This window comes from Rhineura floridana, chromosome 1, assembly GCF_030035675.1.
Source record: "Rhineura floridana isolate rRhiFlo1 chromosome 1, rRhiFlo1.hap2, whole genome shotgun sequence".
Taxonomy (NCBI): domain Eukaryota; kingdom Metazoa; phylum Chordata; class Lepidosauria; order Squamata; family Rhineuridae; genus Rhineura; species Rhineura floridana.
Window position 1 is genome coordinate 298853904 of NC_084480.1, and position 16463 is coordinate 298870366.

At 45.5% G+C, this 16463-nt stretch overlaps 1 protein-coding gene across 1 annotated transcript in view; it reads right to left on the bottom strand.

Annotated features, from left to right (window-relative positions):
• SLC30A8 (solute carrier family 30 member 8) overlaps positions 1-16463 on the bottom strand; it is an 87300-nt gene that overhangs the window by 18184 nt on the left and 52653 nt on the right. Inside the window, exons 2-3 of the mRNA XM_061607470.1 lie at positions 15968-16096; positions 9768-9964 (exon numbers count right to left, since the gene is read on the bottom strand). Of these exons, the coding sequence (XP_061463454.1) occupies positions 9768-9964; positions 15968-16086 (316 nt within the window). The 5' untranslated portion in view covers positions 16087-16096. The remainder of the gene's footprint in view (positions 1-9767; positions 9965-15967; positions 16097-16463) is intronic.

Below are 16463 nucleotides of genomic sequence, written 5' to 3' on the forward strand. Positions count from 1 at the left end.
TAGACAGCAAAGTCCTTTGGAGTAATTTTTATTTTTGCTCCATCTCTGTCCTTTCTTGTTTCATCAGAATGAAACTTCTCTCTTTCAAATTTTAACTTTTCTACTTGTAATTCGGCATCCACTGCTCGTTGCTTCTCCCTCTCCTCAAACCCCATTCTCAACTTCTCAGTTTCCAACTCCCTCTGTTTGTCTTTTTCCTCAGCCTCAAAGACCCGCTGTTTGTCTTTTTCCTCAGCCTCCATCCTCATTCTCTCAGTTTCCACCCTCAATCTCTCAGCTTCCAACTCCCTCTGCTTGTCTTTTTCCTCAGCCTCCCATCTTAACTTCTCTCTCAAGTACTCTATATAAGCGGGATTGCTTAAATATCCTTCTGGGGTCTCTTCCCTGACAGGTTGTTTTTGCTGGGCAGTTGCAAATCCTATAAGTGCTACCCTCAATTCATCTACCCCTTTACCCTCGTGAGGTAAATTGAATGTTATGCACTTCTCCACCAGCTCCTCTCTTTTCATTTTTATGTATTCAGCCATGGTGTTTTAGTTCACTCACTCTTTGCCACACACTCTTTGCCAGTCACTCTCACAAGTAATCTTGTTTTGTTATTTCTGTTTGCCACACAACTATTAGGGATTGTCTAGTATTCGTATCTCACTGCTACAGCCAACACCTGTGACGTAGTCTCCTTTGTCACCACGTGTCTTTGGGACTCTCTTTGGTTCATATCTGGATTCTCTGTTGTTCGTATCCCACCGCTACTGACACTACATGTGATGCGTCCTTCCCTGGCTCTCCCTGTCAGGTTCCTACCTGCTCGTGGTTACTGCCTGTCACTAGGCACCACCAGGGACTCCACCAGTCCGGACCGCTCTCTCTTACGGTTTCTCTCCCCGCTCTAGCACAGATCTCAACAGATCCCCCTGTTAGGCAACCACCAGTAACGTCCCAATACTAGTATTCCCAGAGACTCTGAATACTGGTATTGTTATTCTCTTCACCGCTGCCACCATTTGTTACAGTTCCCCTTCAGCCTTGGTCATTACCTTACCCTCCCTTCTGGTCTGTGAAACCCCAGCCAAGGATCAGGCCTTTGGTAAACCAAATTAAGTATTTATTACAGATAACAAAGCTAACAAGATTAACAAGATTTCTTCTTAAGGCACATAAGCATATGGTTTTACTCAATACTAATCCGAACTCCACCTCCCTCCTGGTAAACAACTCTCTAAACCCCACCAAGCAACCCACTCAGTTCTCTTCTCCCCCCCAGATTCCACTCTCACTCTTCCTTTTATACATTCAGCCATTTTAAACACTCAGCCAATCATCTCACATTCTACTGCCCATTCACCCCCCCTCCTCTTTCACTCCACTTACCATGTATCTTCTAAAACAACAACACTTACCATATATACAGCAATATAGGAACATCACAGACCCCTTAAGGATTTTTCTGCTGATTTTAGCAATGGTAATGTGCTGTGCTAGATGTGGTATGATTTTTATTTATATTTTTATTTCTTCTTTTATTTCTTATATGGTATTTTAATGTATTACAGTTGGCATTCCATAGAATTCATGTAATATCATAAAATACCATATTAGAAATAAAACAAGCAATAAAAATACCATGAAAAATCGATATGAATATTTGCTGCAGACATGCTGTGGACCACTTGAATGAAGCTTGTGGACAACTGGTGGTCCACAGGCCTCCGTTTGGCAAACCCTGGCCTAGAGGGGGAAGGAGGGAGGGAGGGAGAAAAGACAAGGAATGTGGAGTTTACAGCACCTTCACGGTACCCCTTTCGCCATGTGCTCGGAGAGGGCAGATATGAATGTGCCTGTTGTGTTTTAGTATTTTTAAATATGTGCCTGGGAGAGCATATTTTGCATTTAACGGGGAGGCTTTCGGGGGGCCCAATTAGCGTAGTGACAGGTTATGGGAGGTATGGTGCTAGGAGGAGAACGTGCCAGGTAAGGGGAACTCGCCCCAGACAAGTTGTGTCTGTGCCTTGTTCCGGTTCTCCTCAAGGCCACAGAACTGCTGGTTGTTCTATCAGCCAGCCCTTAGATCTCCAGGTGCTGCTTTTGAATGCCAGGTCGGTATATAATAAAACCTCCCTTGTCCATGACTTAATTGTGGATGAGGGTGCCAACCTGGCATGTCTGACCGAGACCTGGGTGGGTGAGCAGGGAGGAGTTGCTCTCTCTCAGCTTTGTCCACCTGGGTATACGGTGCAGCACTATGGTAGACCTGAGGGTCGGGGAGGCGGGGTCGCTGTGGTCTATAGGAGTACTTTCTCTCTTACCAGGCATCCTGTCCAGATGGCGACTGGTCTAGAGTGCCTCCACCTTGTGCTGGCTCAAGGAGACAGACTGGGAATCCTGTTGGTGTACCGCCCACCTTGCTGCCCAACAGCTTCCCAACTGAGCTGACAGAGATAGTCTCGGAGGTATTGCTGAGGTCCCCCAAACTTGTGGTGTTGGGGGACATCAACATTCATGCCGAGACTGTTTTATCTGGCGCAGCTCAGGACTTCATGGCCTCCATGACAACCATGGGGCTGTCTCAATTTGTTACTGGCCCAACGCATGTATCGGGTCACACTCTTGATTTGATCTTCGCCACTGGTCATGGAAATGGTGATCTGGAGGTGGGGTGTTTTTCATCTACTCCATTGTCATGGACAGATCACCGCCTGCTGAGTTTTAGACTTACGACGACTCTTTCCCTCTGCAAGGGTGGGGGACCTATTAAGTTGGTCTGCTCTCGGAGGCTTATGGATCCTATTGGTTTTCAGACGGCTCTGGGAGTTTTTCCAGCTGATAGTACTGGCGCTCCTGTCGAGGCCTTGGTCGAACTGTGGAATACGGAGATGGCCCGGGCTATTGACACGATTGCTCCTGCGCGCCCTCTTCGATGCAGAGCTCATACAGCTCCGTGGTATACCCCGGAGCTGAGAGTGATGAAGCAAGAGAGAAGGAGGCTGGAGTGCAGATGGAGATGAACTCCAGACGGATGCAGTTATGCTTTGGTAAGTGCCTCTACTAAGTCGTATATAAAAGCGGTAAGGGCGGCGAAGAAGTTTCACTTCGCTGCCTCTATCAGGACATCTCTCTGCCGCCCTGCAGAGCTTTCTAGGGTTGTACGAGGACTGTTACATTCTGGTCCTCGAGATACTATTGAAACATCTGAAGCTCACTGTAACGACATCGCAGGGCACTTCCAAAATAAAATCGCATGCATCCGTAGGGACCTAGACTCCGATGTTATGACAGACGAATCCATTGAAGTGTCCAGAACACGGTCTTGTCTTTCATTATTGGATGAGTTTCAGTTGGTGCAGCTTGAGGAAGTGGACAAGGTACTTGGATTGGTGCGGGTGACCACGTCTGCTCTAGATCCTTGTCCATCTTGGCTAGTGAAGGCTAGCAGGACTACTACCACCGGCTGGGCCAAGGAAGTGATAAATGCCTCCTTGAGTGAGGGAGTAGTCCCTAGTAGCCTCAAGGAGGCAGTAGTAAGACCTCTCTTAAAGAAACCTTCCTTAGACCCAGATGACATGAACAACTACAGACCGGTGGCGAATGTCCCCTTTTTGGGCAAGGTTCTGGAGCGGGTGGTTGCCGGTCAGCTCCAGGTGCTCTTGGATGAGACCGATTATCTGGATCCGTTTCAATCCGGTTTTAGGCCTGGTTTTGGCACTGAAACAGCCTTGGTCGCCCTGTATGATGACCTTTGTCGGGAGAGGGACAGAGGGAGTGTGACTCTGTTGATTCTCCTTGATCTCTCAGTGGCGTTTGATACCATCGACCATGGTATCCTTCTGGGGAGACTCGCGGAGTTGGGAGTTGGAGGCACTGCTTGGCAGTGGTTCCGCTCCTACTTGGCGGATCGTCACCAGAAGGTAGTACTTGGGGAACATTGCTCGACTCCTTGGACTCTCCATTGTGGAGTCCCTCAGGGGTCGGTTTTGTCCCCCATGCTTTTTAACATCTACATGCAGCCTCTGGGTGCCGTCATCAGGAGTTTTGGAGTGCGTTGCCACCAGTACGCTGATGACACGCAGCTCTATTTCTCCTTTTCATCTTCTACAGGTGAGTCTGTGGATGTGCTGAATCACTGCCTGACCGCGATAATGGACTGGATGAGAGCTAATAAACTGAGACTCAATCCAGACAAGACTGAGACACTGTTGGTGAATGCCTTCCCTGCCCAGATGGTGGATGCTTACCCTGTTCTAGATGGGGTTACACTCCCCTTGAAGGAACAGGTTCATAGTCTTGGGGTTCTTTTCAATCCTTCCTTGTCTCTGGAGGCGCAAGTGGCCACGGTGGCAAGGAATGCATTCTACCACCTTCGGTTGGTAGCCCAGCTACGCCCCTATCTGGACAGGGATGACCTCGCCTCAGTTGTTCATGCTCTGGTAACTTCTAGGTTGGATTACTGTAATGCGCTCTACGTAGGGCTGCCCTTGAAGACAGTTCGGAAGCTTCAGCTAGTGCAAAACGCAGCAGCCAGACTGCTGACGAGGACCAGCCGGTCAGCGCATATAACACCTGTTCTGGCCCGTTTGCACTGGCTACCTATTTGCTTCCGAGCCAGATTCAAGGTGCTGGTTTTGACCTATAAAGCCTTACACGGCGTGGGACCGCAGTATCTTGTGGAACGCCTCTCCCGCTATGAACCGACCCGGTCACTTCGCTCAGCGGCTAAGGCCCTCCTCCAGGTACCAACCCATCGGGAAGCCCGGAGGACAGTTACTCGATCTAGGGCCTTTTCTGTAGTGGCCCCCGAATTGTGGAATAGCCTCCCCGAAGAAATACGCCTGGTGCCGACGCTTAACCTTTTGGCGCCAGGTTAAGACCTGGCTATGCTCCCAGGCATTTTAATGCATTTAATGTTACAATTTTAAATCTCTTTGTTTCAGTTTATTTATTGTGATATTTTGTATTTCTGTACTTTTAATCTTTTGTACACCGCCCAGAGAGCTATTCGCTATGGGCGGTTTAAAAATGAAATAAAATAAATAAATAAATAAATAAACAGCATGGTGGAGGATCACCAGGACCAGGAGGCCCCTGGGAGTGGGCCCCTTCCTGGGATGTGGCTCTCTCAGCTGGTGCCTACAGTTCTATCCCCTGTTGTCTGCCCGACATGATGGATGTTATTAGATGGCTAGACGTTGGAGATGGTCAGCCAGCCAGTTCACGACTTGTGTGTAATTTGAACCAGAATCTTCCTATCCTCCATGTCACACTCCTTATAGGGGTGGGCGAATCTGACCATTTTCTTTTCTCTCTGTTTCTCCTTTTCCCACTCTTAAGTTCAGTTTTCCACATTTCCACCTCAGTTTGTGATTTAATTATTTTTAAATGTCCTCATGAAAACTCATCAGCATTTTAGTGCAAATTTCTCCTAATATACACATTTTGTATGCAATTTTGCTTAATATACACATTTCCGCAAGCAATTTCCCCGAATACACTGAATGGTTGTATCTTATTTTTACTATATATGCATTTCTATGCACACTTTACCCCAGTATATGCATTTTTTCATTCACATTGCTTGGCTGGAGAACTGCATTGCAAAATTCAGAGAAGTGCACATTTCAAAGGATGGCTGTGTTTTTGGTTTATGTATTGTTTCAGGAAGTGTGACTTAGGTAGGTTTGCCTTTAAATGCAAACAGAATCAAATTTCTCCCCCATCCCTACATTCACAGAGCCCTTTACTATATTACACAAAATATACTGCAGTATGCTTCCTTTCCTAGTGCCATTAGGGTCATATAAAAAGCTCAGGGAAACATGGGAAGCTCATTGTTGAGCCTCAGCTCCCCCAGAAGGGGCAGGAAGGGGGGAGGCATGAGTTTCAGGCACCTCCGCTGCCAGGAGATACAGAAGACTCGAGAGTTGTTGAGTCTGAGCGTGACCTTGGGGGGGAGAAGCGAGCCTGAATTCCAGCCAGTTCCCACGGAAGGTGCGATCTCCGAGGAGGAGAGCTCGCCACCCCCAGTTGCTGCTGAGGACCTGTTGGGGGAAGCTCCAGCAACAGTGCCAACTCCTCTGTTTCCAAGCAGTTCCCAGGATGCCACCAGCGTGACACAGCCCCCTGACCTAGAATCCGTTACTCAAGAGCAGGTGTCTTCCAATGAGCTCTTGGAGACATGCCCCCCGTCACCTCGCTCCCGCCGCCGCAAGAAACGGACAGGGCAGAGACAGGACTTGCGAAGGAGTCAGAGATTACGATCGAAAACGTTCCTTACTTAAGCTTGCCGCTTACAGTGGGGAGCTGCTGTGTCAACTTCCTTCATACGCCGCAGAGCATGTCTAGAGTGTAGTTAGGGATTTTAGTGAGTTAGTGCAGGTTTTTCTATGAAGCGCAATGCCTTTGATGTATCCATTACTTTAATAAAATGAGATTTAATTGCACCCGCATCTCAGCCTCGTAGTTCCGGCTCTGGACGGGACACTCATGTGGCTCTTCCCCATGCCACCAATGTAATGAAAGAAGGGGACCTTATGGTATAATCCTAACCAGTAGAGAGTGGTGACAGATATCAGTGAGGCAATGAACCCGCTCTGGGTTTGAGTCTGAACTTTTAAGAAGCTGTCCAAAGTGTTTGACAGTTTGGACTAAAACCTAGAGTGGTATTCCTCCCCCACTGACATTGGAGCCACCAGTCTCCACTGATCCTAACCATGTCTACACAGAAGTGCATCCTATTTAATTCAATGGGGCTTATTCCATTGGGGTTAGGATTACAGCCTAATACACTGGTCCAGTTCACACTTAAGGCTAAGCCAAACCATGGCTTAGCTCCAGATACAGCATCAGCTGCAGGACTGGCAGAGGAGCAAATTGGCTGCTGTTTTCACTCTGTGTACCTGCATGCTTGCTCATTCACACAAAGCCATAGTTTGGCTTAGCGGCACATGTGAACCAGGCCGCTGTGTCAGTTGCATTTGCCCTTAAGAATGGGATGGAAGGATAACTTGTTCTCTCATTATTTTAAAGACAAATGCTTCTTTCAGAATAGCAACTCTTTATTGTTTTGTAATGATGCTCCTACCAAACAGCTTCCGTGATTGAGTGTTACTCACAGTGACTTGCTTCTTGCTTTGTACACACTAACACAGCAATGGGAATTGTCAGTCACTCAGTGGTCAATCATCCAGCAAACACTGTCTGGACTGATTAAAAAAATTAAAATATGGTTCTGTCATTCCAATATTTCCCAGAGAGACTGCTGTCTGTACCAGCAGTTAATGAGCATTTTATCAAACCTTAAAAGTCTACTGTTGGAGGTCGCTGATTCATAGGGTCGTCATACGTCGTAGTCGACTTGAAGGCACATAACAACAACAAAACACTTGCTACTTAAGTTGTCGCTGCAAAAATGGAAATTATTCCTAATGGCAGTGGGGAAGCCTTATTTTTAACAAGTCATCTCTCCATGCAAATACTTCCTAAGGCTGATGAATTCACAAGACCTAAGGCTGCTGCATATACAAGCAGGACCAGATTAAGCTGAGGAGGGCCCCTAGGCTGATTCTGAGTCACCTGCCGTCCCGTCCCATCCCATCTCCCCCACTTCACTTTCCTTTTTCTCCATTTTTTTGTGGTTTGCCATCAAACAAGATGGCGGCCAAGGTTTCCCTAAGGGGCTGAAGCCTCTGCTATCATCTTGGTTGATGGCAGCAATGCGCGCGTGTAGCACACATGCGTGCCATCAACCAAGATGGCGGCAGAGGCTTCAGCCCCTTAGGGAAACCTTGGCTGCCATCTTGATTGATGGCAAACCGCAAAAAACAATGGAGAAAAAGGTAAGTGAAGCGGGGGGATGGTGGGCGGTTTGGAAGCTCTTGTCCCGCAATCTGTGGCTCCTGTCCTGCTTCCGCAGATCACGGGCCCCCAAGAGCTCTGGCCCCTAGGCTTCAGCCTACTAAGCCTAATGGATAATCGGGCCCTGTATACAAGTGTGTTAATCCTCCATGGCTCCTAGGAATGACTGCAAGGAACTTATGGAGCAGAGAAGAGTTAGTCTGCAGGTATACAGTACATGCTATACCATAATATGGAATTAAGGTCAAACTAGCTTGCCATTCTTTGTACCCAGGGAGCCAAAAGAACTGGAGCTTTATGATTACAAAAATTTACAAAGAATTCTCAGCCCCTGCTGACCAAACTAAGTTCCTAGGATTCTGTAGGGTTGAGGTGGGGAACCTCAGGCCTTATGGGTGAACATAAATCTCCAGGCCTCTCTTTCTGGCCCCCTTCACAGGCCATGCTCCACAATGGCCCTGCTCCATGTTGGAAGTGCAACAGCAGAGATCATTCAGTGTGTAACTTAAGGGTTAATTCTGTTAGTGATAAAGTCAACTAGCCAAGAGAGAGACAGGTGGAGGTGTTGCTTAGCAACCAGGCAGAGTGGCATGATCTTCACTAAGGTAACATGTGCTCTGATTGGCTGTGCAGTTTGGAGGAAGTTTTTCCTCTGTATGTTTTAGCCGATTGCCTTCTTGCCCTTTAAAAGGTCTGAACTCAAAGACAAAACCTCTCTGCTCCTTTCTCCTTAAATTATATATTGTTTCCGTTCAGTTTCCTTAGTTGAGTGTTCTCTCTCTGCTCTCTGTCTGTGTTATTTAAGTGACTTTGATAACACCTTCTTTGGTGTTCTTACCTGGTTGGAATGTGCCTTTGAGCTGTGATAATGCATCTCATTTGCCTTGCCAGAGGGATGGAGAGAGCTGTGTATGTATATGTCTGATTTTGTGTGGCTAGAATACAGCCTACTATACAAAAGTTAAGAGTCTCATCCATTGCTCTGACTCAGTGGCAGCTGCTGGCTTCAAATCCATGTGACAGTAGTACCCACTCTGGGTTTTAGTCTGAACTTTCAGCACATTGGACAGCTCCCTGAAAGTGTGGACAAAAACCCAGAGCAGATTCCACTGCCCCACAAACATGGAGCCAGCCACCGCCACTGCTCTGACTACTTTTGCCTCTGGACCCACCTCTTTTTCAGACTCTTGCCCCACCCACCAATGGCACGCAGCTCCTAGAAGGCTGCCCATGAGGGAATGCGGGCTGAGAAAGCTTCCTCACCTCTGCTTTAAGGGAAGCCATGTCAGATATAAATGTATTGGGAATAGGCAAACATGCATGCTATCACCAGTGGGCAGCATGTATATACTTTACTACAGTAAATTAGAAGTGGTATCTCTAGCCAGACTCAGGGGAGCTCTATAGTTGGCTATGATGTAGTGTCCTGTTTATTTGACGTTTTGCCCTTCCCTTCCTGCTTCTTCTTCACTCTATCCTTTTGTTTCTGGTATAAGTGTGCTCTAACAGCAATACACATTTTTCATTTCAATATGCTGTAACATTTTATGCAAAGGAACACATTTATTTTTCATAAAGGTGCTTCTTGTCGTCACCATTTATTACCATTTATTTGGTAAAACAGGATTTACTTTCTTGTAGGATTATAGCCTGATGCAGCCCTTCCCAACCAGTGTGCCTCCAGATGTTCTTGAACCACAATTCCCAACTTTCCTGACCATTGGCAATGCTGGCTGAGGCTGATGGGAGTTGTGGTCCAACAACATCTGGAGGCACACTGGTTGGGAAAGGCTGGCCTGATGCGATTAGTCAATTAAGATTCCTTCAACTGACAGCTTTCTAGAATCTAGACATATTAGAAAAATGAACTAGATTAGATGAGAGAGAGAGATCTGCAGACAGAAATAGTGAACTCTCACCTACGATTTCTGCTATCATGAAGATGAGGCAGATTACTGATGCCACATAGAGCTTCTGCTTGGCCTGATGTTGCTCTCCCTTTCTGATCTCATAGGCTTCCGAGTGGTTATGGCAGTGATACCTTGAAACAGGCCCAGCATATGCTAGTTTCTCTTGGTGATTTTCTTGGTATGAATTCTTCTTTTGCAGATCAATACTATGTGTGGCAAAGGAAGAGGAAACTTCAATTAATTGTTGGCAGGGCTTTGTATTCTCTGCACAAGCCCTCCCCTTCTCAGTTTCACACAAAGGAAAGGCACAGCCTGTAAACTGAATAAATTATAAGGCCTGATCCCCAGTCATCCTAGAAATCTTGCCAGTCTGCCTATGGAATCTAAGATTTCACCAGACACCAACCACATTTTCATTTCCATCTTTGCAGCCACAGGGACTAGAACCATGTTGCTTTTGAATAAAGGGAAGATAGCTGAGATTCTTAGGATGCAGATTTTCTGCCAAGTGGAAGTATACTCTCCGTATGCATGAGCACAAAAATGTGTGATCAATATTGGTAAAACCTTAGATTTCAAAGGATCAGGCTGTTTGTTTAGGTTTCTTTCATTAATTTACTAGCCTGTTTATCCTAACAAGTTTTATGAATCGCTATTCAGTGAGGTCTTGAATAAATTACATGCCAGTGGGGCTCTCCAAAATCCCTTTACAATTAATGTGGTTTCTTGTGCAGCAGTAAATTTGCTGAGCTGACTGTGAGCTCCTTGGGAAGAAGGATTAATTTTAAGCTACTCTGGAAATTGTAGCTCTGTGAGTGGAAGTCCCACTCCACTCGCCCGGCCACAGCCTGGGTGGGCGGGCTGAAGTTGTGGCCAGGGGGTGAGGCCCTGGTCAACATCTTGAAGTAGGGCAGTGGCTGCACATCGCACACACAGTTCATGTACAATGCGCTGCATGAGGCGGCAGAGCGCCAGGGCCTACTTAAGCCCACGCCGCCCCCTTAATCCTCCTCTTGGCATGCAATGAGGAGGACAGAGAACAGAGAAGCGTGGGACAGGAGTGGCGGCAGAGTCATCATTATGGTGGTAGCAGGTGCCATTTTATGGGTACCACCTGTGCCGGGGGTCCTGGCCTGCAGCAGCTAAGGCACTGGCCAGACAGGACCCACAGCAGAGCCTTTAACTTTGCCCCTGTGATGCCACAACTGGCTATTCAGCCTCCCTTCAGCGGGTTTGAGAAGGCCCATTTTGGGCCTGAGGCAGCCTTCAAGGCCTCAGCGGGCCAAACCTGCAATGGCTTGTGTTCTAGGTGGGAGCAGACCCGCAGTGGAGTCTTTATTTTCACCCTTAAGGTGCTGGTTAGGGGCCCTTGGGCCTCCCTTCCCCCACGTGGAAAAAGGCCTATTTGGGCCTGAGGCAGCCTGCCAGGCTGTGGTGGGCCTGGGGTCGGCCTTCTGCTGGCAGCTGGGTACCAGACCAGGGTGGACTCACAGGAAGGCCTTCAGCCCACCCCTGCAGCATGTTGGGATGCCCCCTCCTTGCAAGGGTGGAAGGGGTGCTGGCCATTTTGGCGCTGCATGTAGTGGCATCATTTTGAATTGTTGTGGGGGAGTGGATTTTTCCCTTGACTGTGAAGGAGGCGGCTAAGTTTGTGTTTGGGGGGCCTGTGTAGGCCTCATAGATTTGGGCTAGGCTTTTTGTGGGGCCTTGTCAATCTGGTCCCCCCGCCTTGATATTTTGCCAAAGTTAAGCCAATATGTGTATATTAAAATATATCTCTGAGCAAACATAAGAGCTAGTAGGATGCAGTGGCTAGTGCCAAGCTTAAACGTGAAAAACCTAGATTCAGATCCCTATTCATCTGTTGAGTTGAAGTACCTGCACTATCTCACATTACTGTTTTTAGGTAAAACTGTTGCTTTAAAATCCTTGGAGACACAAAGGAACAGATATAAATGTGGTTGCCCAATTCAAACTCTTAGAACACTCATATACAGTAGGGCCCCGCTTTTTGGTGTTCCACTTCTTGGGGTTCCGCTAATACAGCGGTTTTCTTTGGGGTTGGGGGAAGGGGGGCTGTGGGCATGCGTCTGGACGGAGGGAGGGACAGCCGCCGACCGGGCTGGCTGACGTGAGCTGAGCACTCATTTCTGGAAAGAGTGACTCCCTCCTCACTTGGGGAGGTAAGCAATTTTAAGCAATGTGTGTGCACCAGCCTGCCCTGGGTCCTGGCACCTACACACATGAACGCACGCCCTACCTACCTACCTACCTACCTACCTACCATGCAGGTGGGGGGGAGGTCGGGGGGGCGAACAATTGATCGAGCAGGGGGGAGCGAACGAGTGCAGATGGGCAGGCTGTCGTGGCTGCCGGGAGCTCACTGAGGCAGCTCTTCTTGCCGATGCAGTGAGAGTAGGGAACTGCGGGTGGCAGCGCTTGTTTTGGTGGGTGTCAGGAGTCGGTGGAGGCAACTTCCTTTGCTCTTCCTCTCCCGTCTTCAGGCTCACATCTGCGGCCCAAAGTCCTTTACTGGTGCTCTTGGCTTCGGCTCTGGTTGGCTGTGGGAGGGAGGCTTTGTCCTTATTTGTGTGTCTTGCCCCACATTCTGCAGTAGCTGCAGCTTCCGGAGCATCTTCAAGGGCAACCTCATGCAGAGTGCATTGCAGTTGTCCAGGCAGGAGGTCACAAGAGCATGGAGAGCTGAGGCCAGGCTGTCTTGGGCCAGGAACATCAGTAGTTAGGCTCTTAAAAATCACCAATCTCAATGCAGATTTTTGAAAGACCCCACTTCTTACAATTCTCCATTGTGAGAACTATCTATTCATTCTTCCTCTCTGCTTTAACCAGCTACTCATCCATAAAAGGACCCATTTGTAGGTCCAGTGACTGTTAAGTTTATTCATGAACATTTGTTGCATGAATGCAATTCATGTGTGTATTTTAAAAGATGGAAATAGCAGCTATAGGCTCTCCCCTCACCTCCCCCAGACAACATCACTACATGGAATGGGGAGGATCAATTTAGCACTTTCCCCTTGGTCAGAGTCCTGCTGCTTCATAAGCTATTATTTGCATAGGGAGCAAAGTCACCATTGTCACTAATGGGCTTATCTCTTCCAAAGCAAGCAGTAGTTCTGTGCTAGACCAGAGCAGGGGGGGAAAGAGTTAAACTCTCCCTCCCTGCCCCTTATGATCCTGCTGCTGCTGGGGGAGAGGGGGCTGAGGCTGCTATTTATTTATATATATATATATATTCTAATTGCTTTCGTGCATCTAATTTGGTCCTTTGTACAGTATATAAAGTGGATGTAATTATTATTATTTATTGCATTTATATACCGCCCCATAGCCGAAGCTCTCTGGGTGGTTTACAACAATTAAAAACATTAAAAACAAATATACAAATTTAAAAACACATGTTAAAAAGCAATTTAAAAACACACGCTAAAATGCCTGGGAGATACTCATTCCATCCTGAGAAGTTTTACTACACTAGATGCACCAGTTATCTGACAGTTTTATAACCGTTCTTGGTTATAAGGCGGTTTCATATGTCCTTGACAGGAATACTTCTGTCTTATCATAGGTAGCACTGGATGGAAACTGAAAAGCTAGGCTCCAAGGCTATTTTTATAAGTGATGCTTAACTCTCTTTTTTTATTCATTTCCTGCAAAAGAAAATCACTCTGTGTTTTATAGATTACAGCAAAGCCTTTGATGATGTAGATCATGAAAAACTATGGATGTAGATCACGAAAAGCTGTGGAATGCTTTAAAAGAAAGGAGGGTGTCACAGCATCTGATTGTTCTGATGCGCAACCTATACTCTGGGCAAGAGGCTACTGTAAGGACAGAATATGGAGAAACCGATTGATTCCCTATCGGAAAGGGTGTGAGAGAGGGGTGTATTTTATCACCCTATTTATTTAATCTATACGCAGAACATATCATACGGAAAGCGGGATTGGACCAAGGGGAAGGTGGTGTGAAAACTGAGGGAGAAATATCAATAATTTAAGATATGCAGACGATACCATACTACTAACAGAAACCAGTAAGGATCTGAAATGAATGCTGATGAAAATTAAAGAGGAAAGCACAAAAGTAGGACTACAGCTGAATGCCAAGAAGACTAAAGTAAGAAGATTTATGTAACTTTAAAGTTGATAATGAGGACATTGAACTTGTCAAGGATTATCAATACCTTGGCACAGTCATTAACCAAAATGGAGACAATAGTCAAGAAATCAGAAGAAGGCTAGGACTGGGGAGGGCAGCTATGAGAGAACTAGAAAAGATCCTCAAATGCAAAGATATATCACTGAACACCAAAGTCAGGATAATTCAGACCATGGTATTCCCGATCTCTATATATGGATGTGAAAGTTGGACAGTGAAAAAAGTGGATAAGAGAAAAATCAACTCATTGCGGATTCCATGGACTGCGAAAAAGACAAATAATTGGGTGTTAGAACAAATTAAACCAGAACTATCATTAGAAGCTAAAATGATGAAACTGAGGTTATTACTTTGGACACATAATGAGAAGACATAATTCACTAGAAAAGACAATAATGCTGGGAAAAACAGAAGGGAGTAGAAAAAGAGGAAGGCCAAACAAGAGATGGATTGATTCCATAAAGGAAGCCACAGACTTTACAAGATCTAAATAGGATAGTTTACAACAGATGCTATTGGAGGTCACTAATTGATAGGGTCGCCATAAGTTGTAATTGACTTGAAGGCACATAACACACACACATACATAAATTTAATCTTAAAAAAAACCCATTCACTGGATATCACAGGAACATGTGGTTTCAAAAACACCTGTCTTCTGCTTCCCATGCCACATTAGCAACATTGAAATAAAAAGTATTTGCAGTATTTTTTATGAAAACATGCTTATGCCCCTCGCTCTTAAATACATTTGCTTGCAAGTAAGACCAACTGATTTAAATGGGACTTAACTCCCAAATAAGAGAGTAACAGATTCTTTGTGTATCTATTCAGTCCTTCATTGTTCAAAGGACCTGCTTACATGGCCAGTAACGGTGCAATCATGTTAGTTTACTCAGAAGTAAGCCCACTGTCTTCAGTGGGACTCACTCCCAGAAAAGCATACCTAGGATTGCAGCCTAACCTCCAAATTAGTTAGTTTACTAAGGTTGCAATGCTATACACACTGACCTGGGGAAAAGTCCCACTGAACCCACTGGGCTTAGTTAGATATGTATAGGATTGTACTACACAAAAAGTTTGGAAGGAAAGATTTATTTTATTTATTTAAGTATTTATAAGCCACACGTTCATAAAGGTACATCAAGGTGGCTTACAACATAAAAAAAATTATAAAATTAAAACCCAATAAAAACATCATTGGAAACAATAATAAAAGCATCAACAAATATCATATATCACAGGAAAAGAGAGTGGGAGCCAAGTTTATAGCAATTTAAGTGTGTAAATAAGCAAGTTTAATATTTATACCTCCCTCTTCTTTAGGATAACTGAAATGGCTTATAATAGCATACGATAAAAGAATATATCAAATTAAAGTTCTAGTCCATAGCTAGAAATGGGCAAATCTGTCAGTTTTGTTTTCTCCCAGTTTGTCATCTTTCCACTCTTGAGTTTAGTTCTCCACATTCCCACACAGTTTGAGAATTAAAAAACAAGCAAACAAGTCCTCATGAAAATCCAGCAGCATTTTAGGGTGAATTTCTCCTCATATACACATCTTTGAATGCAATGTTGCCTATTTTACATATTTTTCAAAGCAATTTCTCCTTATATAATGCTTTTTTTGGTATGCTATTTTCACTAATATATGCATTTTTACGTCCTCCTTACCCTTGTTATGTGCATTTTTCTACACCTTACTTGACTGGAGAACTGCAGTGCACATTTCAGAGAAGTGCAAATTTCAAAGGTTGGCTGTGTTTTTAGTTCACGTATCGTTTTGGAAAGGACAAATTAGCTAGGTTTGCCTATAAATGTGAACTGAATATAATTTCTCCTCCAACCCTTTTCTTAATGTATCCCACATTAATGAGACTGGTCTAGAGTAAGTGACGTCGCAGCTTGTAACAATCCCAGAGTCAGGAATGTTTCCCCAAAAGTAACAATAAAGACTTTGGAACGCACTTGTTTTGATATTTTACAGAAAGTACAGTGAGAGCATGAAATGGGCACAGTGTGATTACCTGGAAAGATTTACGGTGTACCTCTTTGCGTCTCTGTTATTCACAAGGCAAGTCCTTTCGAGACTCTTCTTCATAGTAGTCATGATAGGCAAGTTTATCCCGAATGATGGCTGTGTCATTCTTTGGATGCTGATGAGGAATTAAAATAGTTCTCGTAAGTTAATGAGAAATGGCTGCCTAAGTTTCCACGGTAAAACCTGTCCCTAATCTTCCCAAGCAACCTAATACCTGCTCAACTGCTGAGGGCATCTCTACCTTACTCGGGTTGGATGTGTTTTGCCATAAGGTCTTTGTGGTTTAATGCCTTCCAGCTTTCTGTGGTTTAATGCCTTCCAGGTGACACAGTAGAGTGCACAAGATTTGCTGACTCAGGCACACTCACACTGATAGGTGGTTAGAGAACAGCCCTGGCTTCTTTGAAACAGCTAAACTACTGTGCCCTGCTCAACAGCCGTAGCCTAGATTCTTTAACCTGAATGGACACAAAGCTGTTTAA